We start from the raw sequence: 27,313 nt of genomic DNA on the forward strand, positions 1-27,313 counted from the left end.
GTGCATCCCATAAAAATTTTATGGGGGTTTTGTTCTCTTAAACCCCCCAAACTTTTGTGTACGTTCCAATTAAACTATTATTGTGGTACCATTACTTAAACTCACTGTTTTAAAACTTTTTTGCTTCTTAGTATTTTTTCGATAAGGCAGTTTTTATCGAGTTGCGGCTTTTTTTTAAATATGTTTACATAAAAATTTTATGGGGGTTTTATTCCTTTACACCCCCCAAATGTTTGTGTACGTTCCAATTAAACTATTATTGCGATACCATTAGTTAAACACAATGTTTCTAAAACTTTTTTGTCTCTTAGTATTTTTTCGATAAGGCACCTTTTATCAAGATGTGGCTTCTTTTTTAATATGGTTCAAAATATGCCTAAAAATGTAAATTATAAATAAATTTTCATACGATTACCAAGTCTCCATAATCGTACATAACCATATTTACAAATATGTGGTGGATTTGACTAATATTAAGTACTGAGAGGCAAAAAAGTTTTAAAAACATTGTGTTTAACTAATGGTACCACAAAAATAATTTAATTGGAACGTACACAAAAGTTTGAACGTACACAAAAAAACACCCCATAAAATTTTTATGGGGTGTCAAAATTTTACTATAGTTTTTTTGAAAGATGCTCCTGCCATAAAAATACCACATGTCTATTTTCAATAAAAAATCTCGCGGAATTTTCGATATATTGGACAAAATCGATTTTCATTTTGTAACTTCAAAGGGCTGTAACTTTTTTTATGTGCATATTTATACTAAGGTAAGTTAGGTTCAATCGAAGTATTTTTGGTCCCAGAATATGTGATTAAATTTATGACCTGTATTTTTGTTACGCCCCGTAATTATTTTATACTAATCCTATTCAATTATTCCTAAATCTAACATTGGCCTATAATATTGGATTGAAAATAAAAAATCTCAAATAAACTAAGTTTTATTTCTTGATAAACATGCTACTAGAACACGAAAAATGAAATGTAACAAAATTAGAGAGAGGATAAAAAGAACAAAACTATTTTCAGAAATTTTCTACAACATTGTAATAATTGTATTCTACAAGACTGAAAGTTATAATTTTAAGATTGCAAAAAAGCAAAAATTAAGATAATTCATACATTTTGGTATTATAACAAGACTCTTAAAATAAAATTAAAGGAGATTTATTTAGGAATACCTGTATTTTCATGAAAAACGTAACAATTATCAATTACCTATTTATTATAAGTTATTGTAAAGTCAAGTGCACATGATCCAATCCTATGATTGCCAACAAAGTCATTATAAAAGTATCGTAAAATAATTTCCAAAAATTGTTTACACAATTTACATAGTTATTTAAATAACCACTTTATTAACAAAAAACATATCCGTAACGTACGCAAAGAGTACATACAGATTAAAAAAGAAACTCCAAAATAGATAATAGAGAAAGATAGAGATTTTGGTTATCGAAGTCCATAAACTATTTATATCTCTGTACTAACAAGTACTCGGTGCAACCAGTTTTGCAAGAGCAGATAGTTTATTTTAATAAAATATCTGGTATACAGATATGCCATGGGCAGGGGGGGGGGGCGTGGCCCCACTAGCTTTTCGGGTGCTGTTAACTATATATGGTTATCCAAAGTATACAAAATATAATATGCAACATCTTCACGTCTGCCCCCCCTGAAAATTTTTATATGGGCGCCCGTGTATAAAGAAGATCTGTTGATCGGATTGATACTAACGGTTCTTATAGCTTAATTTCCAACCCCAATCAATTACGTTTATCTCTTGTTTGGTGGTTCTGTAACTTCAGTTTTTCATTCATCTAATAGCATGTTTACCAGTAAATAGTGTATCAAAATCTTATTTGAGATTTTCTGATTTCCATAGACCAATATTATTTTTAGAAACAATTGAATGGGATAATTTGTTTTTTCATACTTTAAATTATTACTAAGTTTAATAAAAAACTATGTATTATTATATTATTCATAAATATTCATGTTTTGTGATTAAAATTACTTAAAATATTATAAAAAAATTAAAAAAAAAATTGTTTAAACAAATTTGATGGTGTATATAACAATTAATTTATTTAAATAATGCATACTCGTACTGTACGCAAAAATTACATACAAATTAAAAAAAGAAACGTTGAAATCCATAGGCGAGAACAAGAGATACAGTTAATAGTTCCTTCCCCCTTCTCATCGATCTCCCAAGTTTCAAAACCAGCCGATTTTAAGGCTCACATTTTGAAGCTTTGTGTAAGATTTGTTTGTAAGTATATATTTTTTATATTTGGTACATTAAAGCTCTGAAGTATGTTCTTTCAAATGTGACTGATTTGATTTCGTAATTGTTATAAAGAAAGCTGCTGTGACTTAAAAAAAGGGGAGGGGGCAACTTCATCCCTAATTGTCCTAGGACAATTTTTTCTTTTTTTAAATTTGTATAAAAATTCAGTCATTCTAAGTATGAAAAAATAATTTTTCTATGTGTAATGGTTAAAAAGTTATTCTAATTGTTTATAAGCAAAAAATTGACATGTTCTTGCAAAATAATTTTACGCTACTTAGAATTATTTTTTGTCATTTTTTTTAAATTAAATTATTAGCATAAATCATCTTCTTTCATAAACTATCCAAAGTATTACTGCAATTCCATCATTTTCTGACTCACAGTGTTGCAAAAAAAATTAATGTGGGATAAACAAATTAAATAACTTTTAAACTATTTGACCAATTGTTATGAAATATAGTGTATAATTTAAGCACCAGAAGTCCCAGCATTCCGTGTAATAAGAAGGTTCTAAGTTAATTTTTACATAACTTATGAATATTTATAAAAACTCAAAATTTATGAATTATTTTGCAATTTTCTAAGCAACCAATAAGGATAGACATATTCAGCGGACGCCATATTGAAGTTTTTTTTATACGATTTATGAGTTTCTCACTCTCAAATTTGTTTAAAATGCTTAACTTTTTGGTTATAGACGAAAAAAGCGAAAATTTAGCGTTTTTGATCTTCATTTGTTTATAACTATGTATATCATCAAAATCGGCTGCAGGAAACATATAGGTTATTAATATAGATGTCCATACTACTTAAAAAATTTGGTTTCGGCCTGGAGGGGGTTGTGTCACCAACATGATATTTTTTCCCCTTATTTCTCTGAACTATTATCCAAGAACATTCAAAACCCATCTCTTTAAATTAATGATGACATTTTCAAGTAGAATGACATTCTAGTAATGTTTACATATCCATACCAGTGTGAATTTTACTACACGTAATTTGCCGTGTAAAGACAGAAAAAGTAGGGATACACGTAAAATATTTGCGAACTATGTACCCATAGCCTTAAATCTAAAACATATCATAGAATTGGGTCAAAATGAGTCAGTTAAAAACTTTTTATTTTTAGAAAAAGATCCATAACTTACAATAAAGTGATCTTCACAACAGAAAAACTTGGTTTTTATTGACACTTCCTTGATGTTCCTCCTAGCTGCAACAAACAATTTCTTTTTCTGTTTTAAATTGGTTGGAACGGTAATAAAAATCCTGTCAAAATTGTTTTTCGATGTATTTACACACTCAGGAACAAAACACCACTTATTTGGCGTCATTTTTTACTAATTAAATTCGTAACGAACTGCACACATTCAAATACACTTCATAAATAAGTACCTATACAAAACTAGCCCTCGATCACAGCCGGTACAACTACTGACGTCACAGGCCGTAGCCTCGCTGCAGGGAGCCGTTTTTCTAGCCTCCAAGAAAATCAACATTATGAACTCATTTATCTTAAAAAATATACATTTTTAAACAGTGTTAAGATTGCTACGTTTTTATATTCCTTATTATCTATTGAATTTAACTATACTTAAAAATTAGTGAACATCCCTATTGCTAAAAATGATCGTGAAGATTTGACCATAGGATCAAGAGTCATCATCATCATCGTCATCATCATCAACAGTCGGATGTAAGCCTCCCTTAGGTGTGTCCATTCATATCTGTTTGCTGTTTTTTGCATCCATTCGTGGCCAGACATTCAGCATCGGTCTATCTTGTTTGAGGTCTGCCTCTACTTCTTTTGCTTGCCCTTAGTCGCCTGTCGAGAATTCGCTTTGTCCAGCGGTTGTCTTCCATTCTTCCTATGTGTCCTGCCCAGTTCCATTTTAACATGACAACCTTCTGGATCACATCTGTTACTTTTGATCGCCTTCTTATCTCTTCATTGGACTTGCGATCACTGATCTTAATGTTGAGCATTCTCCGTTCCATAGCTCTCTAAGTCACTTGAAGTTTGTGGACTTTGCTGTTTTAAAAGCCCAAATTTCGGTTCCGTATGTCAGAACTGGCAACACGTACTGATCGAACGTTTTTGCCTTTAAAGTGTTTGGCACGTTTGATTTAAATACTGTTTGTATTCGACCAAATGCTGCCCATGCTAAGCAACATCTTCTATTTAAATCAGATCAAGAGTAGTACTTAGTATTCGGAAATTCAGATTCAGAAATGTTTATTGCTTTAAAATACAGTAGTGCTTAAAGTAATAGAATAGCTCTCCTAATAAAATAAACATTTTTATCCCATGACCATTGGTCGTCTGGGGGGTTGGCCATAGTACTTGATATGTTAGATCGCATTGCTGAACCTGCAAGTCACTGGGTGTTTTTTGATAATTTATCTGAAGATGTACATAAGGGAACTTGAAAATCTCCTGATAATGAAACGATTATCCAATTATAGATCATATAATTATTTATCGATGCAAGACACTGCTCTAACGTATTAGATGTTAGGTCTCTTACGGGAGCAAACATAGATAGTGATCACTATTTGGTTAAAGCACGATTTAAAGAGAGAACATCCAATTTAAAAAAGGAGATCGGGAAAAGAGAGAAAAAATTGGCATTAATAAAGTAAAAGATCCCGACATAGGAAACGTACACAGACAGCAAATAGAAGATCAAGTAAGGACAGAAAATTTAGAAGAAGAAGACATTAACCAACTATGGACAAATATACGAGATATTGTGTTACAGAAATCGGTTGAAACATTGGGCAAAACCAGGTCAGAAAAACGAAATTATTGGTTTGATCATGAGTGCGAAGAACGTAGCAGATCAAAAAACCATCGACGCAGGTTGTACACGAAGGAAAAAAGAAGAATATAGAAGAGGGAATACGAACAGAACACTCAATGAGATACAAAGTTTATTTGATAAAAATGAAACGAGAAAATATTACAAATCCTTAAATAATAGCCGTCGAGAATTTAAACCACGATTAAAAATTTGTAGAGATACTAATGGTGAAATTCTACATGACAAAAACTCAGTTCTTAACAGATGGGCACAACATTTCAGCGAACATATAAATATAAACGGTATTGAAGAAAGTTACAACATAGAAAATCAACAAAATCTACATCATCAACCACACAGTGAAGACCCAACAAGAGAAGAAGTGTCAAATGCCATCCTAAAACTCAAAGACAATAAAGCCCCAGGAATCGATGAAATCTGTTCTGAAACGTATAAAAAAGGTGGTGATCAACTATTTGCAGCAATCCATAAATTAATAGTACTTATATTGCAGAATGAACTGGTACCAGAAGAGTGGCTAAAGGGAATAATATGTCCGTTGAACAAAAAAGGTGATCAACTGGATTGTAAGAACTATAGCGGCATTACTCTGCTAGCATCTGCGTATAAAATCTTCGGCAATGTATTGTTTGAAAGACTGAAACTTTTCACAAAGATATTGTTGGTCAATATCAATGCGGATTCAGTGCTGGAAAGTCAACTATACATCAAATTCAAGCACATAGGCAGATTCTAGAAAAGTCACTAGAATATAACATAGATACCCACCATCTCTTCGTCGACTTCAAAGCAACCTATGACAGTGTTAAAAGAACTGCATGCAATGATAGACTTTGGGAGCCCACCTAAGTTGGTTAAGTTGGCCCAACTAACAATGCAAAATGTAAGCTCGTGCGTTAGAATTAAAGGAGAAAACTCGACGTTCTTTGACATTAATAATGGTCTAAGACAGGGGAACGCGCTGGCGTGTCTCCTCTTTAATATTGCCTTGGAAAGGGCAGTCAGAAAATTGAATATTAGAATGAATGGGACTATTTTTAATAGATCGACGCAAATTCTCGCATTCGCTGACGATATAGTTATAGTGGGCAGAAGTATGAGAGGCATGGTGCAGTGTTTTATAAGGCTAGCGGACGCGGAAAGTGAATTAGGACTTGTGGTAAACGAGGAAGAAACCAAATATATGTTTTTTTCTAAAAACTCACGAAACATCGAACAGAGAATTTAAATTAACATCCATACCCTTGAGCAAGTCAAGGAATTCACATATCTTGGATCGCTAGTAAACTCAATAAACACGACAAGCGACGAAATAAAAAGACGCATAGCAATATAGCAAACGGCCTCCAGAAACATTTAAAAAATAAAAATATAAAACGTGCAGTAAAGCTCAATATATACAAGACCTTAATAAGACCGGTTTTGATATATGGGGCTGAAACGTGGACCTTATCTCAAAATGATGAAAAACTTCTGGGTATTTTTGAGAGAAAAATTCTTAGAAGGATTTTTGGGGCCGTAAATGAAAATGGGCTATGCGTCGAAGATACAACTTTGAACTGTATCAGTTATACACCGATCCAGATATTGTGAAATTCGGTTTAAAGTGCAGACTTAGATGTGCTGGACACATTGCTAGAATGCCAGATCACGAGAAAACTAAGATATTACTTGTTCAAAACCAGAGGGCACAAGAAGTAGAGGACGACCACGAAGAAGATGGATTGATGATGTGGACGAAGACCTAAAGATTCTATTGGTCAGAAGATGGAGGGAAGTTGCCAGGAATCGATAGGAGTGGCGATTTCTTTGCGAGCAGGTCAAGATCCACAACGGATTGTCGAGCCACTTATGATAATGATGATCTGGAGATTTGTTAATTCATTTACAAAAATGTGAATACCGAGCAACAGGAACCTTGAGGGAAAATAGCTTATCAAAGTGTCCTAAAAAAGATACGAAAACCCTTTGGAAAGAAGCTCATGGTTCATATGATTTTCAGTTTCGATGTAAATGAAGAAATATTGTTTGTTAAAAGGAACGATAATAAGTGTGTTACTATTGGCTGTGAGTTTCAACGGTAGCGCTCTCTCGCGGTTTGAAACTTGTACTTTTCTTATAAAATTGGTGTATATCTGTAGCTGGCGTGAATAAGCTGATAAGTCAAGTTTTGTGTAAAACTTGGTAAGTTGTACCAACAGCTTTATAAATATATGGGCTACCATGTGAATAAGTATGCTACTTTACTTAAAAGTATGCAACAGTTTATACACATGTGCATTACTGGTTATATCTTAGATTGAAGTGCATTACTGGATAACTCTAGTTACATCAAATATACCACACTGAATTTGTCCGTGAATAAGTAGGTAACTAGAGTTCCATTGTTATAGTCTGCATTACGGTGGAAAAGTAAGCAGTGAACAACAACGTTCTTAGCCTAACTTTGGTATTGCTAAATAAATAGAAATAAAGCACTGAATACTGAATCATGTCAGGTCGTGGTAAAGTGATATTAGACCTTGTTTTAAAGCAAGCTAATACAGAAACAAGCAATATTGTTGATACATCTTGTTCAAAAAATGGTAAGTGAAAACATAGGTTAGGTACAGTAACATTTTTGTAGGAGAGATAGGTAGATAGATAAGATGCAATGATCAATTTTTAAGTAACTTGCATTTATCTCGTTAATTTGATCTTAGTATGTAAATATGGATTTATTATACCAATTTTTATTAATAGTTATGACGGTCATTTTATTCTTGTAAGTATGTCCACAACGAACTGAAAGATGTTGACAAGTGTCGTTGTGGTGTAATTATTAAGAGGTAATGTAGCAAGCCTGACAATTCGGGTTCGATTCCCGTTCTACCAAAATTTTTTTTAGGTAATTTAACGTAGATTTTAATATGTATAAAAGTTTTATAAAGACATAATATCACAAAAGTTTAATACGCTTAACGAATCAGTAATATTACAAATACTTTAAAATAACTGTTATAAATAATTGTATTAAATGAAAACACTGAAAAAAGATACAAAATTAATATTTAATATAAAAGTCGTTGAATGTAGAAAATTCCAAAGGTATTTTTTTTTGTAGGTATTGTTTCAGAAATTAATCAACATCAAGTTACAATGATCGAATGCTCAGAAACAAAAGAAAATGAGCCACCAAATACTATGATTGATAAAACTGAAAATTACCAAATGCTACGAAATAAGGAGTCTAAAATCATGTGAAAATTACCAGTTTAAACAGCTTGAGCCAAGCACGTCGAGTGCAAATTTTTATGGATTGCAAGTAAACCAAGATAAACAGGATATTAATGCTGTCGATATTTTTGAGTCAGATGATGACATTATTAACGACCCAGAACTTCAGCCTTCCTCTTCAGAATCGTTTGATGATACTGATTTAAATGAAAAAGTATGCAATAGCCGTAATAAAAAAAGAAAGAGAACATCAAGAGATAGGAGAATAATAAAAAAATAGAAAACATCAAAACGTGGTATGTCAACTAACTGTAATAATAATATTATAATTACTTCCTCAGAAAAAAACAACGATTTGATAATTCATGCACGTATGAAGAAAGGGCGTTCAAGAAAAGAAAGAGAGAATGCAAAAATATTAAGAAATACTGGTCAAGCATACCCATCTGAAAAAGGCAAAGAAGCAAGTGTTAGACAAATGAAACAGTTAACACCTTGTAGGATGCAATGTACTGAAAGATTTACAGAAGAGGACTGCAAAGCTAGTTTTCAAGCCTATTGGAAATTGGGGACCCATGACAAACGTGCCAGCTATTTAGCGTCCCTTATTACTTTAAATAGTATAAAAACCAAAAAGGTTACAATCAATGAATCCCAAAAATCACGTGCCTATGCCTGCAGTTACGAAATCATAACTGGACAAACCCGACAACGTTGCTGCCAAAATTGTTTTACCAAAATATTTGGGGAAACAAAAGGTTTTATTGAGATGGTGGTAAAAAAGAAAAAACATCTTTATGTGGTATTATTCCTGGAGATGGTCGAGGTTTGTTATCTCCACCAAGCAAGAAGACTGAAAAAGAGATGGATGTTGTGGGAAAGCACATTCTTTCCTAATACCCCCATTATGAAAGTCATTATTGTCGGCAACGAACTACAAACAAGTTTCTGTCACCTGACTTAACAATAACTAAAATGTACGAAATGTACAAAGAATTAAACGGTCGCCCAGTTTGACTAAAATTATATAGTAAAACTTTTCATGACTTGAACTTGGCTTTTAAGCAACCCAAACAAGACACTTATTACAAGTGTGATTTGTTGCAAATGAAATTAAATGTAGCAGATGACGATGCCAAAGTTCTAGTGACTAAGGAGAGGGATGATCATCACATACTTGTGGAACAGGCATACATGGCAAAAAAAGTGACAAATCTGTGTCAAAAACTAATAACTTAAATAAAACTTACGCTTTTGACCTTCAACAATGTTTGCCCACTCCTTATCTAAAAAACAATCTTCTTCTTCTTCAAATGCAAATCCACTAATGGATGTTGGCGATCACATTTTCCATTAACTCTCTGTTTCTTGCAATGTGTATCAGAGATTGTATGTCGTTAATCCCTGTCCATTGCCTTATGTTTCGGAGCCAGGACATTTTCTTGCGTCCTATTCCACTCTTGCCTTCAATTTTACCCTGGATTGTAAGTTGAAGGAACTGGTATTTTTCGTTTCGCATGATTTGACCCAAATACGCCGTTTTTCTTTTCTTGATGTTTTCGAAAAGCTGACGTTCTTGGTTGATTCTTTTAAGGACATCCACATTTGTGACTTTCGCCGTCCATGGTATCTTTAGGATACGGCGATAAAGCCACATTTCGAAGGCTTCTAATCTGTTTATATCCCTCGTTTTGAGTGTCCAGCCCTCTATGCCATATAGCAGCACCGACCACACGTAGCATTTAGTAAACCTTAGTCTCAGTGTAAGGTCGAACTCTGAGCAGGTCAGTACCTTCCTGAATTTTACGAAAGCTTGTCGAGCTTGCTCAAAGCGACATTTTACTTCCCTGTCCGATGCCCAGTCTTCAAAAAGCCACGTTCCTAGGTATTTGAATTTGCTCACTCTCTCAATGGACTTCGTATTCAGTGTTATGGTGGAGTTTTCAAATGCATCCAAGTTTCTGGAGATGATCATGAATTTGGTCTTTTTGGTATTAATCTCTAATCCCATTCGCTTACTGTATTCTCCGATTATAGTGACAAGTTATTGAAGATCTGCTATGTTGTCGCAAATTAAGACAGCATCATCAGCATATCGTATGTTGTTGATCAATACTTCATTCACTTTGATTCCCATTTCTGCATCTTTCAAAGACTCTTGAAATATGGCTTCCGAATAAATGTTAAATAAAAGAGGGGAAAGCACACATCCCTGCCGAACACCCCTTCTTATATGTATGGATTTGGAACAACAATAAAGCATTTTGGGATAAAAAACAATAAAGCATTTTATTCCAGACAGTTGTGGACATTCAACCTCACAGTACATGATTTAGCTACTGATGAAGCGAAATGCGAAATGTTATATGTGGGATGAATCTGTATCCGGTAGAGGAGGAAATCAAATTGCTTCTTGCATTTACCGACACATTTGTAGTTTGCCGTCCGATATTGAAATAGTTACTTATTACTCGGACACATGCGGAGGACAAAATAAAAATAGCCACGTAGCTTCTATGTTTACTTACGTCATGAAGCAGTGTCCGAATTTGGAACAAATTAACCATAAATTCGTAGTTAGTGGTCATACACACATGGAGTGTGATTCTGATCATGCCGTAATTGAAAGAGCAAAGAAAAAAAAAACAGCTAATAAAATCAATCACCCAAATGATTTAATCATTTCACGTTCAAAAGTCAATTCACATTCAACCGATGCGATGGCAGTTTAACTTGAACGTTCACATTCAACTTGAACGCTAGAATTCGGCCGTTCAAAGATTTCAGAATCCAGTTCAGATGATTTCATGGATTACGCATGCGTTGTATTAACATGAAACGCTGTCATAATATAAATATAACCTATTTTATTATATTAAGCCTAACGATAAACGATAACATTATTTTTGTTTTTATTACATTTATTTATAATCATTAAAATGACTATTTGACTATAAATACTTAAATTTAACTTTATTCAGAAACAGCATAAAAAAGTCATACAAAATGGCGATAGTTTTTTAACTTTTGCCATCTGTTGGCATTTCTCGAAAGCTGTAGAACATGAACTGACAATGAGAATTGCATTCCAAACAAAACCGAAGTTCAAAGATGAACGTCAGTCAACTGAACCATAGATTAAGGCAGGTATGAGAAATCAACCCTTAGTCAACTATTACTTTATTAGATTTTCGTCGATCAGTAGCAGCTCCCTACCTAAAATTTACTCTTAGTTTCAAGAAGTATTATAGGAAGACCGAGTACATCATCAGCAAAGGTTTTTATGGACGTAAGATTAGATGGGAAAGGACACTTCATGGAATAATGTGAAAAGCAGAGACGATGTAAAGGAGAAGATTGTAAAGCCAAACCACTAACATACTGTGGAAAATGTACTGTAACATTATGAAAAATTGATTTATACAGTATCAAAAAAAAGCATTTATTTTTATTAGATGTAAATAAACACTTTAATTCTCATAATTGTTTTAAACTCATTCATACATACCTTCAATTATGATAACCCTAACGCCCAGCGTCCTATTTATAGGACGGGACTTCAAAAATGCAAAGATGTAAATTATTTTCATGAATGTTTCCTGATTAATAATAAGATTACTGATAATTATGTATAACCAAAATTTTGAAATTTGAAAAAAATAACTTGGGCGTTACTGGGTTTTAATCTCACCTGAGTAATTTGTTTCTTCTGGTTCGTTTTTAATGTTGTCCAGATCGATTGAGGCTGATAGCTGATTTTCCATAGATGTGTGTTCATGTTCCCCAAATTCTTCCTTAATGTTAAGTTTACCTTCCATAACTAGAAATTGAAAAAAAAATTAAGGAAATATTCCACACACATGATAATTTGATCATCTAAATCACGATGCTATTGTCGAAGTTAAACAATAAGGCTCGCACGTAATTTTACTCTTGTTGCCATATTTTAAATTTGAAAAAATATATAGGCAATAATCAGATTTTCTTGACATGCCATTCCTATTACAGCGAGAATTTCATTGGCTAGAAGTAGTGGCGAGTATACATGACGTCATTATTATATTTGCTAAGATGGTAAATAGTAACTGACGTCTGCCATAATATTGGAGGTTAAATTAATATAATGTCAAATTATTCTTTTCAAATTATATTTTATTTATTTGGCTTATATTTATTTTTTGACAAAAAAACTACGTTATAAGATGGTTTTTCGCAAATAACTCAAAAAGTAAACATTTTATCAAAAAATATTCTAAGCAAAAGTGTAGCTTAAAAAAACGAAAAAAATGGTGTATCAGTAAAGTATATAGATCGAGTAAAAGCAAAGTTGTAGCTCATGAAAAATACGTTCTTATTCGTCTAATTCCAAATCGAATATTTCAGCGTAAAATCACCGAAAAATTAAGCACTTTTCGGGAAAAACCACTTTAAACTTTTTTTTTTCTACAATCACTTGATAAAGAAGACTTTTTCGCCTGTCAATGGCAACGGAAAGTTGACGTTTACTGAGTACCGTCACTTTATCGCTCTAGAGCCTAAAGTTTGATTTTACGCTCGTCGTCCGTAGCAACCGTACAACCATACAATACAAACACATTGAACATTCAAACTGAAAGATATACATAAAAGTTAATGTTATGACATTATAATGGCAGATATAAAATAGTTACAACAAAGTTAATGATTTAAAAATAATTTCATTTTATTAAGTGATTGTAGAAAAAATGTTGTATGTATTACAAGCGCAAAGTGACATTATTGCTTTCGAGTAATTACCGCTCTCCGCTACGCGTCAAGCGGTAACTCTTACTCTCAAGCAATAATGTATCACTTTTCGCTGTTAATACATAAATAACTATTAAAGTGTTTAAGAAAAGTTTTATTTTAATTGTTTATAAAAGTTTCTAGCATTAAAAATAAGCGAGTTACGCTCAAAATAAACTTGGCTCCCTTTTTTTTGGTAAAAAAATCATGAAAATATCCCCGTGATTAGCTCCCCAAATGAAATTAATCGTTATCGCTTTGCAAACAATTTACTTACAGTTGAGTCCGCGAGTCTTTACCCGTGCGTCATTAATAGGGCTTTTCATTCACAGTCATTTGTTTCGAGCTTCTGTCATATGTTGCATAATCCGTGTATATTAATAATATACACGATTATACCACATTTGACAGAAACTCGAAACAAATGACAATCGATGAAAAGTCCTATACCTGGCGAGATAAAACACATACTTTTTATCTAGCATCATTCTCTTCCACGCATGAAACTAATGACAGACCAGCTGCCGCCTGTTTTAAGTAAACACACATGTTATTTTTATGAACGATCTAGACTCAGTGCATTGAAAAGAGATAGGTACAAAGAAAGACGATTGGGGATGTTTTCACATATTTTAAGTACAATTTCTGACGTTTTGGTTTGTTTACTTTTGTGGCTGTCAGTTTGTTGAATTTTTTGCTGTTATTTTGTCGAATTTTTACATTTTGAAGTTTTTTATAGTATACAAACAGTTGTTTTCACAACTAATTTTATATTGGAGTTAGAAATTTTATGATAAGTTTATGTTATTTTACGATAAATTGTGACAACGTACAAATATCTTCATTGTTGACAAAGTTAAGGAATGCTTGTCTTTAATGTTCCGCCCTCGGTTCCGCCAAAGTGAATAAAATAACAAAAAGAAAATATGTTATCGAATTTTTTTTATGAATTATTTATTTATTTATTAATCAATGATAATAAAAGAATTGACATTCTATTTATTTGATAACGTCAAACTATAACCCGTAATCGGAATAATACCCACTTTCTCTTACTTACTGTTGTGTTTAGTAAACTTCTGACTTATTTCGTATGCTTTAAATGATGACGCACGGGTAAAGACGCGGTGACTCAACTGTACCTATCTATTTTTTATATGATCTGTCACTTTCACCGGTTTAATGTGCTTATTTTTGAAAGGGTTATAGTTATAAAAGCTTGAACGAGTCACTAATCACGAGTGTATGCAAATTTTGAACAGCCATATCTTACCACTTTTTGTCTTACGAAAAAACAAAATAAAACTAGCATATTTTTTATAATAGCAAAACCTACATTTTTTTACTTTTTAAGATTTTTCGTATCACTAATACTTTTTAAGTTATTTTTGAAAAAAATAAATTTTTCCAAAATTTTTAGAATAATTTTTTTACTATAACACCAAATTTTTTCAAAAATAAACACTGCAAACCAATCAAACTTACAGATCATATAAAAAATACACATACAATTAAAGTAAATGGTCTATGGTTAGGCGGTAACGATTAATTTTATTTAGGGTGATAAATAGATGGAGATTTTCACAATTTTTTTTTTTACCAAAAAAAAGGGCCCAAGTTTTTTTTTCAGTGTAACTCGTTTATTTTTTATGCTACAAACTTTTGTAAAAATCAAAAATAAAGGTTTTTTTAAATACTTTGAAAATGTTAATAAGCTTTTCCCGAAAACTCCTTAATTGTTCGGTGAATTTCACGTTGAATTATTCGATTTAGAATTAGACTATTACTAGAAGAACGTATTTTTCATGAGCTACAACTTTGCTTTTACTCAATTTATAGACTTTACTGATACATCACTTTTTTCGAATTTTTATAAGCTACACTTTTACTAAGAATATCTTTTTCGATAAAATATTTACTTTTTGAGTTATTTGCGAAAAACCGTCTGAAAACGTAGTTTTTTTGTCGAAAAATCAACATTTTCAATCACAAATAACTCGAAAAGTATTGACATACCTACGTAAAAAACTCTATAGAGCTAAATTTGCTTATAATCTGTCAATTTATCCATTTCCAGGCTTATTTTAAACACGCGTTTTTCACCCCCTAAGAAGGGGTGACTCACCCTCCAAGTAAAAGCAACCAACGGCACAAATTCAACTTTGAAGTGGAGGGTAAGTAGAACCTAAATCCAAATTTTCATGCAATTCGGAGATGACCCTGAAAATTACACTCCAAAACGGTCATTTATTGGGCTAATAATACGAAATAATAAAATAAAGTGAAGACTGATAATGTGATTATACAAGGTTAAGTTACTTTTTCTTAATAAAAAAAAAGATGAGAAGTGAATAGGTTTTGATTTTGTTAACCTAATATTATATTCAAATATTTTTTTTTCTGTTACCTACATATTTATATTCGCAAAACATTCGCACAAATTTAGAGAATGTGAATATGCAAAAATATGCTAATATTCGTTACATCACTAGAACTTACATAAAATTTTAAATTCGAAAAAAATGCTATAGTCCGTCCGCTATAACTTTTCCCATGCGGTACGATTCATTTTCAATCAAATTAAGTTAAAACATAAATTGAAACGAACGTCGATGTGTATATACATTTTGTATACTGTATACTATATACTACACACATCGGCGTTGTACATAAAATACACCCATAACTTTTACAAGTTAACAAACAACTTTTTTAACTTGCTACACTATACTGACGAAGCCCAAATAGGCCGAAACACCGGTGTATATAGTTGCACAGAAATGTATGGAATGATGACCCTTCATCATTTTATATATTTCCAACTAAATTCACATTCACTTTACGAGTATTAACCAATGATTTTGCTTATTTATATATATAAATATATATATATATATATATATATATATATATATATATATATATATATATATATATATATATATATATATATATATATAAGTTCCTACGGTCTCCTCCGCATCCCACATTTCGCCCGCCATCGTTTTCTATCCACCCATTCATTTTCGTCAATAGCTCTATCTGCCATAGACTGTTCTATGCCTTTCTTCCATGTTTCTGTAGGCCTTCCTCTTCTTCTTCTATTTATGGGTGTGTAATATCCCATGTGTCTTATTTCCTCATTTGGTACATGTTCTAATCTAGATACTCTGCATGCTCTACGTAAGTAATCCATACCATTACTCATAAAAATATAGCTTATAAAAAGGTGAAAAAAAAAATGGTGTATGTATGAAGTCTGTAGACCCAGTAGAAGCAGAGTTGTAGCTAATGAAAAGTAGGTTCTTCTTAGTCAAATTCAAAGTCGAAATTGCAACGTGAAATAACAAAACAACGAAACACTTTTCGGGGAAAACTCATTACAACTTTTTTAAAGTGTTTAAAAAAGGTTTATTTTTGTTTTTTAAAAAACCTAACATTAAAAGTAAGTGAGTTACTCTCAAAATATTGTTGGTCCCTTTTATTTTTTGGAAGAAGATCGCGAAAATCACATCCCACATTACATCCCAAATAAAATTAATTGTTACCGCTTCACAAATTACTTTGATTATTACTCTGGGCTAATTAGCAAAATTCATGGAAAAGTTATTTACCAGCAATTTTATTGCTGGAATCGAATTATAAGATCCTATATATTAATAATAAAGGTATGCAAAGTCCGCAGAGTGTGCTCCTTTTTTATAAACAAAATGGCGCCGACAAATCGTATTTTTTTCAATTATTGCTCTATAACTCCGAAGATTTTAACTTAACAACAAAAACACCCAAATAAAAATTCACCGCAATAAGGATTATAAAGATGAGATGCTTATTTAATATTTTATCGACAAAATATAAATTTTTCTTTTTTTTGCATAATCTTTAAATTTTGAAAAAAAAAATAGTTATAATACGCTGGTCTAATTCGTAAAGTACAAAGAAAGGTTATTTACCAGCAATTTTATTGCTGGAATCGAATTATAAGATCCTATATATTATTAAGATAGGTATGCAAAGTCCGCAGATAGTGTGCTACTTTTTTATAAACAAAATGGCGCCGACAAATCGTATTTTTTTCAATTATTGCTCTATAACTCCGAAGATTTTAACTTTACACCAAAAACACTCAAATAAAAATTCACCCCAATTTAATTCTACATAGAGGCATGTTTTTCACGATTTGCTCCGAAGAAAATTTTCCTCGGAAAATGTGGGTTTTCCCAACAAAATCTCGAATTTTCAAATAAATTTTTTGGGCCAGTAATTATTTATCAATAATTACCTATATAGCTTGGTGCAATAAAAGCTTTCTTGGTATTGATTATAAATTCAGAAGCCGGTGAAAATGAAACGAATATTTTAGCAACAATTCAATTGTTAATTAACAATTTACAGTCGCAATAACAACCAAAATAATCATGAGACATTGATCAAACTTAGAAAGATTATAAAGGTGTGATGCCTATTTAATATTTTGTCGACAAAACATAATTTTTTCATTTTTTTGCATAATCTTTAAATGTTTAAAAAAATTGTTATAAACATAGGTCTTGAAAATGAATGCTTTAAAAAAATTTTCCAACCATTTGCAAAAAAGTTATGAAACAGCAAAGTAAATATACGATTACTCCGTTGTTTATAATTTGATTTAATTGTTTCAAAGCTGAAAAGTGAGTCTATGGTACAATCTAATTACTCACAAAGAATGTCAAAAATTAGTGCAATGGTTATATTTTAATCAAAGATTAAAAATACTTTTTTTTGTAATTTTTAGCGCAAAAGTAGGCCTGATACAGAGTCGGAGCTAAAATGTTCACTCGAAGCGACTGACACGCAGCATACATTATTTATTAAAAGTGTACGTCGCGCGGCCGATCGTCGCTCCGAGTGAAAATCTTAGCTACATTACTGTATTAGTCTAGTTTCGCGCGTGTAAATTACAAAAAAATATATTTATAATCTTTAATTAAAATATAACCATAAAACTGATAATCGATATTTTTTTGTAAATAATTAGCTTGTACTTTAAACTCAATTCTACGCTTTGAAAGAATTAAAAAAAATATATAAACACCGTCGTAATCGTATGTTTACTTTGCTGTTTCATAACTTTTTTGCAAATGGTTGCAAGAAAGTTTTAAAGCATTCATTTTCAAGATATTTGAAATGCGCATTTTAGCTATTTTTTTAAATTATAATATAATAAAAACTTTCTGAGAAACGTTAATTTGTTTATAACTATTTTTTAAACATTTAAAGATTATGCAAAAAAATAAAAAATTTATATTTTGTCGACAAAATGGTTAAATAGGCATCTTATCTTTATAAGATTTCAAAGTTTGATCAGTGTATCATAATTATTTTGGTTATTATTGCGACCGTAAATTATTAATTATTAATTGACAACAATTGAATTGTTGCTAAAATATTCGTTTAATTTTCACCAGATTCTGGAACTATAATCTAAACTAAGAAGGGTTTTAAGTCACCAAATTATTTAATTATTGGTAGATAATTACTTATCTAAAACTTTATTTGAAAATTATTAAAGATTTTGTTGGGAAAACCCGCATTTTCCGAGGAAAATTTTCGTCGGAGCAGATCTGGAAAAACACGTCTCTATGCAGAATTTAATCACGGTGAATTTTTATTTGGGTGTTTTTGTTGTAAAGTTAAAATCTTTGGAGTTATAGAGCAATAATTGAAAAAAACACGATTTTCGGGCGCCATTTTGTTTATAAAAAATGTAGCACACTATCTGAGGACTTTGCATACCTATATTATTAATATATAGGATCTTATAATTCGATTCCAGCAATAAAATTGCTGGTAAATAACTTTTCCATGAATTTTGCTAATAATCCTCGACACCTAATGGTATAAGAGGCAACCGATTCACTGGACAACAAAAAAATAAAAAGTTTTTGTCCCAAGAGACTTTTTATCCTGAATTCAAAAATGAAACCCGTTTTTTTCTATCACGTAAGGTTTTCTTGTGAAACTCAAATACATATAATACGTTATTCACCTATTCTTAGCTATAAGGATATGGGTGTACTTACGTTAAAATGTGGTTGTAAGCGATTTTCTTGAGTATTTCGCTTCTGGTACATCTCTTTTCAGTGTCCAACAGTAGTCAGCCAGCATTCTTGGACTCCATTTTCCTTGATATCGGTTTTCCATACTCGAAATATCTTGATGGAAGCGTTCTCCATGTTCATCACTAACATCACCAAGATTTTGTGGAAAAAAGTCCAAGTGGGAATCAAGGAAATGTATTTTAAGAGACATGTTGCATCCCAAATCACAGTAGGCTTTCAGCAGACAGTTGACATAATCCTTGTAGTTGTCAGCTTTGTAGTTTCCCAAGAAATTTTTAACAACATTTTTGAAACAGGTCCATGCTCTTTTCTCCAATTCATTGAGTTTACATTCGAAATTGTTGTCCTTAATCAGATCTCTTATTTGTGGACCTACGAAGATGCCCTCTTTGATTTTAGCTTCACTTAGTCTAGGAAACTTTTCTTTCAAGTATAAAAAACCTTGTCCGTTCTTGTCCATAGCTTTGACAAAGTTTTTCATCAAGCCTAACTTGATATGAAGTGGTGGCAGGTAAACTTTCTTAGGATCAACCAAGGGTAAGTTTGCAACATTTTTCTTACCAGGCTCGAGGGACTTCCGCTTCGGCCATGATTTTTTCTTGTAATGACTGATGCGATCTCGGCTGTCCCATTCACAAAGAAAGCAACAAAACTTTGTATACAAAGCTTGTAAGCCAAGTAACATAGCAATGACTTTGAGATCTCCGCATAAGTTCCATCTGCATTGGTCATATTGAATTTTTTCAAGAATCAGTCTCATATTTTCATATGTTTCTTTAATTTTTGCCGCATGAGCCAAAGGAACAGAAGGAAATGCGTTTCCATTATGCAATAAAACAGCCTTGAGGCTAACTTTGGATGAGTCTATAAATAAACGCCACTCTTCGGGTTTGTACTCATGCCCTAAGGTGTTCATCACTGCTGAAATATCATTACAGAATACTAAATCACCTTCTTGGGAGAAAAACCCCTCAAAATCCTGTTGCCTATTTCTGAAATAACATACTTCAGTGCCTTTGCCAAGTAAGTTCCAACCCTTAAGGCGTGACCCCAACAGTTCTGATTGGTTTTTTGAGAGATTCAAATCACGAACCAAATCATTAAGGTCTCCTTGAGTTAATAAATGAGGCTCAGTGGATTCATCAAAACTAGGATCTTGTAAATCATCATTTTCTTCTTCATCTGGTTCAGGAATTGTAGCTTCATCAATTTCTATGGACGTTGGAGGAGGTGGTATGGGAAGTTCTTCACTATGCGGTACAGGTCGGATCGCCGAGGGCAAGTTCGGATATTTTAAAGTATGTTTTGACTTACTTGTAATCCCTGCTGTCTTTGTCAAACAAAAGTAACAGTCGGAAGTGTGATCCGTTGGCTCCCGCCAGACCATTGGAACTGCAAACGGCATGTGACGAGAACCATTGGCCCAGCCAGTTAGTAGTCTACCGCATGTTACACAGCATATGTGTGGGGCCCAGTTTTTGTCCTGACCACCCACTTTACAGCCAAAATAAAGTTCATAGCACTTTTTCATTAAAGGAGTAAGATTCCTTCTTTGTGATTTGAAAGTCAACTCACCACATACATAACAAAACGTGTCCGGATGTTTTAAACATTTGCGAGGCATGCTGAACTGAAAATGCACACTACACAACGTGAAAGCACCGTCACACAAATAGAATTCACTGTTCAAGGGACCAAACAGTACTGAGCCACAGCACACCCCCACATAGCAATGCAAGTTCCGTGTTAACGAGTGAAACGACGATTGTCGCATAAGCCAGTGGTAGGGCGTGTAACTATACGCCATATGGCGGTAAATTCAAAAGGGCTGTAAAATTAACTTGGATTGAGAACTCATTTTAATGTAAAGGAAAATCAATATAACCTTAAAATAACAAAAGAAAACAAAATCCTTATCCTATACGATAATACTTATAATATATCGTTGATTGATAAAAGTATATCTGTATATATTTATCAATCAACGTTTATAATAATTCGTATCCTATTTGGATTTTCTTGTGTTATTTTGAGGTTATATTTATTTTCCATTACATTAAAATGCCAAAGTGGTTAAAAAATTAAAGAATAAAACATAAAATACAATCTTTATTTATAAAAATGTTTATATGTATGTTTATAAAATATGTTTGTTATCAATTATCAATGTAAAAACTTAAACACAACTACCTTATTACACATATATTTACACAATATTATTATTGATTCATCAGTTTAAACCACACCAAAATTGTATACATTCGGAATAAAACACAACTTCTGTAATTCACTTTACACTTTTTGTTGAGGGATGCACTATTTAAACACTATTTATGAAAAATAAAACAAATAAATATGGCGTCGTATTTTTCTCAAGGAAATGAAAACTGACAAAGAAAGTGACAGAATACAGAACGAACAACGTGCAGAAACCTGCAGAAATGAGACTAGTGGTGCCATCCCTTGCAAGGGCGCAAACTAGCAAACATGCGTTGACCTTGAATATCCCTGTTGCATTGCTATGTGGGGGTCTGCTGTGGTACTGAGCGGCAGACTGAGCTCGACAGCTGCATAAGTCAACAAGTGCAATCATGTCGCGACATGTCTGTGACCTTCAACACAACCTAGACAGGAAATTACTCCCAACCACCCCCCACCCACTCACTCTCAAACCATAACATTAAATGTTTAAATTAAATTTTTGGGAAGGGGTTTATTTCTAATATAATCATTTTTCAAAAAAGACATGAAAATCATAAAGACAAATGGGTATTTTCCAAGAAAACCTTGCGTGATGGAATATTTTTGATTACAAATTTGAATTCTACCCATCAAAATACATAAGAATTGGTGGAATTGATACATGGGACAAACCATGTGTTTACCAGTGATGTATGTATGTATAATTCGATTCTAGCAATAAAATTGCTGGTAAATAACTTTTCCCAAAAATGGCCTATTCTCCGATAATCAGCCCAGACTAAATGTATTCTTTATATGATCTGTAAGTTTCATCGGTTCAAAGTGCTTATTTTGCAAAGGTTGTAGTTAAAATGGCTTTAACGAATCACTAATAACGAGTGTATGCAAATTTTAAACAGCCATAGCATAACCAATTTTTGTATAACATGCAAACAAAAAGTCCAAAATATTCAGAAACGCAAAACGTACCAAAACCACGTTATTACTCTTTAACATTTGTGGTATTAGATACTAATAATTTTTAAGTTATTTTGAAAAAAAAAATGTTTATTTTAAAACCAATTTTTTTCAGAACTAAGCAATTTGAACCAATGAAACTTATAGATCATATAAACAATACATAAGTAAAGTAACTTGTGAAGCGGTAACGATTAATTTTTTTGGGATTCTAATTACGGGGTGATTTTCGTGATTCGTTTTATCAAAATTTCAAAGGGACCAACAATATTTTGAGTGTAACTCACTTACTTTTATTGTCAGAAGTTTTTTTTAACAGAAATAAACCTCTTTAAACACTTTAAAAAAATTGCAATGTATTTTCACCGAAACGTACACCGTTTTTTGATTATTTCACGTTGAAATATTCGATTTGGAATTTGACGAAGAAAAACCTACTTTTCATTAGCTACAACTTTGTTTCTACTAGGTTTATGGACTTCGTGTATACACCATTTTTTTTCCTTTTTTTGAGCCATCTATATTTTTGCTAAGAATATTTTTTTCGATAAAATACTTTGAAATATAGCAAATACTGAGTTATTTGCGAAAAACCGTCCAAAACATGTTTTTTTTTTGTTAAAAATGAACACATTTACTCGCAAATAACTCGAAAAGTATTGACTTTATTGTGAAAAAACTCTACACAAAAAAAGTTGCTTAGAATCAAACATTTCATCCAATTCCGGACTTATTTTGAACGTACATATATATTTTTCACCCTCGAGAAAGGGGATTTTACACAAATGGAGGGGATGTAGAATTGTAAACTATTTCTTATATAATAATGTAATAGACAACTTTAACTACCTATTCCCAAATTTTCATCCTTCCTTTATTTTTTTTTGGGTCAGATTGTTCTTTGATCGGGCTAAAAGGCCAGTCTGATAACTTACCCATTGCTTTTCTGGGATAATTAGAATGGGCTTTTTCCCCATCTGATTTAAAATTAAATATGTGAGGGACAACATCTAATTTCATCTTCTTTAGGCCACCCATAAGTTTGAATCTGATATAATTTTCCATATCATTTTCCAACTGAAACACAGAAATAAATATATAAATGTTAGAAAAATTAATTTCAAAACAAGAAAAGATAAAGTAATTTCGTAAAAAAGAGCTTTTTGGGTACACTTCGCGTCATAAAAAACTGGTACAACTCTTATAACCGAAAATCGCGTTTTTCAAGTTGTGTAAGTTGATCTTGTCAAATGTGTCATTCTAATTTCTAGGGCAATGTTGGCAAATATTATATCAAAACGAAAATATATCAAACCAGCTAAAAGCAGGGCTGTGCAACAGACCGCAAGTTTTTAGTATACCAAAAACTAAAACAATATCGAGCATTCTCGATCAGTCAGTCACAATTATTTAAACAAAAAACTAAAAAATTCTTGTATTCATTTTGTAATTTTCTCGTCATCTCAATTAAGTACCCATACATTGATTCGTGTTTTAATATAATTTAAGAAAATATTTCAATTCAATAATAATGATAGATAATAAATCTAGACATGTCAACAATTATTATGTTTAATTTTAAATCGAGAGGTGTGATTGGTTTCTCGTAAATTGTAGCACAAAACTGTATTGAGTTGTGGGATACTAGAATAAAAAAAACACACTGAAAAAAATTAAAAATTTTATTTGGCATTAATACAAAAGGAATAACTTTTACAGTGAACAAGTGTGAAATTTAAATATATGTATTACAATTCGAAAATGCTGAAATATTAATGTTTGTCACAGCTACATTATAAGTAGATATTCTGTACCATTCCTGGAGCAAAGTAGAGTGGGAGAAACCGGTTCCGGTCAAGGTCAAGGTCAATGTCACGGCCAAGGTCAAGGTCACAGTCAATTCAAGATCATTTGAAGGTCACAATCAAGGTTATTATTGTAATAAAACTTTTATCAAAAATAATACTTTATTAACTATTCATTACACTGTTAGACATATGTTTTAAATTTTCAAGCGCAGACTTGCATAAATGACAACTGGATTGCGCCGGTGCTGAACCTTCGAGCTCTGTTCTCCACTCGGGACGATTAAAATGTACATAACATGGAAGACGAGTCTGCACCTCAAAATCTTGAACTGCTTTCTTGGGTAATTTAGACCAAGATTGAAGTAATTCCCACGGATGAACATATTTTCTAAAGTATTGCAGGGTAAAGTTTTCTAATTCTTCTGCTGTAAACTTGTACAACGGTTTTTGCGGGTGTTGACCCATTATGAAAGCTTTGTAACAACACTCCATTGCTATTAAAGGTTAATGTCTGTAAACATCAAACGTATCTACTTTTATATTGTAAATCAAGGTCACCTCTGAGACATGCGCAGTAATTCAAACGTAGACTACATATATTGCGGATAGTTGTAGGGATCTTTAGTAAATTTTGTTCTTCGTATCCAGTCATTTAGTAAATTCGTCGTGAGAAGTCAAAAAGGTAATAAATATTTTTAGTCAATATTGTTGCTAACTTTATAAATTTTAGTCATGGATGCGTGTGGTAGAAAAGTACTCGATGTCGTTGAAGCAATTAGAAACTTGAAATGGGTTTTTATTGACAATGCGGATAATTTTGAATACGAAGCCGAGCGAGCTGTTATAAGAACAAGAAGGTACACGGTAGAAGAGTGTAACGAAGAAGCTACCAAATACCACAAGGGAGCAAGAATATGTGAAGACTATCTCTCTGACGTGATATGCATGTGTTGCTTTTAAAAAAAAATTAAAAATCTAGGGCTGACTGATTTTTTAAATGACCTAAAAGATGTTCTACCTACTGAAGATGAAGGGGTAGATACTGTAAATACATGTAGATTTAATTAATAAATAATATATTTTATTTTGTAGTTTTCATTTCAAAACAACATATCATTAAAATTGGAGGAATTTATGAAAAAAATCGAGGAATTAAAGAAAAAATAAAACAATTTGAAGATAAACAAATAATGTTTAAGTCTTTTAGTAAACTGCACTTAAGTAAACCATACACTATGTAATTGTTGTTTTAATAAATTATTGTAATACTAATTGACTGTTTTATGTATAATTAAGAAATAAAACAAAAATAATATAATATATTTTTATTTTTGCATTAAAAAAGTATCATACAACCAAAATACATTAGATAAAGCACAAATACATTTTTCACTATTATGATAAAAACAAGCAGGTTCCTTAACTTCTAATGCTGGTCGTTCATCCAATTCGTATAAAGGAACAGCAATGTATTTTTTTAAATAATTTTTCTTTTCCAAACCTTTGACGTAAACTGCATCGGCGTTTCTTGTAATATCTTTTATAATATTTGCAAAATGATAAAGGGGTGTCGAACCAAAATTCCAATCAATACAGTGATGATTTCTTGTTAACCAAGTTGCCTGTCTCTGTAAATCGGGAGATAACATTCTAATCGGAAACGGAGACTTAAACACGTAATGGCAAATTTGTGTTCCATTGAAAGCAGCTAGTTCTTTAACTATAAATTTATTATTTTCTATTTTAAATCCTTGAACGTCTATTACTAGCTTCATGGTAACAACTGACATCCTGAATAAGATGCAACCCTTTTATTGTTGTCTTACAATTTTGGTTAAAGGATTGTAAGAGAATTCTTTTTCATGTAATATTAGACAATATGCGGAAACATTATTTCCCACAGATTTACTGGTTTCAAACTCTATTCTCAGAACAACAGAACCACTTTGAATAATTTCTTTTTGTCTTGAACAGTCAGTATGAACTATAGGGGCATTACTTTTAAATTCCTCTGGATTAAATATTGGTTGATTAGTTTGAAGGTGATAATAAGATTCTTGGAAATTAGCAAACATCTCATACAATGTTGCAAAACGGTTACTGTCAAAGTCTACGTTGAGATCTTGATAAGGATATCGTTCAGAATTAAGGAACATACGAATATTTGTTAAATTGCAGTGATCAAATTTACTCATATCTTTCAGCATTTTTCCTTTTCGACCATCATGGAAAGCTACTACAATATGCCGAGGACTTTCTAATTTTGTAGTTGTTTTTACTGGCCAAGTATGACGTGTCGAATTATTTAAAGTGGGATATTCAATTAATTCCCAACTTCTAAATTTTATAGGTAGTTCCGTATTACTACGAACTATTTTGTTTAGCCGCAATTGTTCGCTAATATTAGGTAAAATATGAGGTACATTCCAATAAAGTTTATTAATTTAAATTTTTGGTTTTTCTGTTTCATCTGTAGCAATAATAGCATCAATATCATCTTTTTCTCGTATCAAGACTAATTCCTGTCTCATATTAATGATAATTTTTTGAAAATCTTCAAAGAAGCCAGACCAAATTTTTAATGGTATGCATACATTAAAATTACCATGCGTATCAATCTTCAACTTATCTTCTTTTGGAAACCAACCAGCATTTTGTAAGAGTTTACTCTGATTTTCATTAAGCGACAAGTAGTTTTTCAAAGTTGAAATTAAACCAATATTTCGTACGGAATCAATTGTAACACCATTTAACTCATACCTCAATTCTCTAAATAAATATGAAATACCGTTATTAATAAATTGAAATTTTGTAGGAACTTTATTGTCATCAGTTAACATTTTTCCTTCTATGTATATGTAACTGTTACATGGTAAAGTATAAGCATCTAGATCTTGAATATTTATTCTGATTTCATCATTATAGTTTAAATTTGATGTATATGGTTGATAAGTGTGATACTGATAAGCCTCAATAGTTGTATCACTAAAGGGTTGGCCCAAGACGTGCAAGATTTCCATTATACTAAAACTTGACAACCAAGTAATTTCAAAAATTTACGATTCTCTGATGTTAACAGCTTAGATGTTATTCTTTTACTAATTTTTTTACTGCGGTAACGTCTTTTATAGGAATATT

At 31.9% G+C, this 27,313-nt stretch overlaps 1 protein-coding gene across 8 annotated transcripts in view; it reads right to left on the reverse strand.

Moving 5' to 3' along the window:
* LOC114330392 (zinc finger protein 345-like) overlaps positions 1–27,313 on the reverse strand; it is a 177,946-nt gene that overhangs the window by 41,094 nt on the left and 109,539 nt on the right. For all 8 annotated transcript variants that reach the window (XR_007696435.1, XM_050643881.1, XM_050643879.1 and 5 more), the window contains 2 exons: positions 23,303–23,444; positions 12,035–12,163 (listed from right to left, as the gene is read on the reverse strand). Coding sequence is in view for 7 of the 8 variants with exons in the window: in XM_050643881.1 (XP_050499838.1) it covers positions 12,035–12,163; positions 23,303–23,444 (271 nt within the window). In the remaining variant the exon portion in view is untranslated. The remainder of the gene's footprint in view (positions 1–12,034; positions 12,164–23,302; positions 23,445–27,313) is intronic.

This window comes from Diabrotica virgifera, chromosome 2, assembly GCF_917563875.1.
Source record: "Diabrotica virgifera virgifera chromosome 2, PGI_DIABVI_V3a".
Taxonomy (NCBI): domain Eukaryota; kingdom Metazoa; phylum Arthropoda; class Insecta; order Coleoptera; family Chrysomelidae; genus Diabrotica; species Diabrotica virgifera.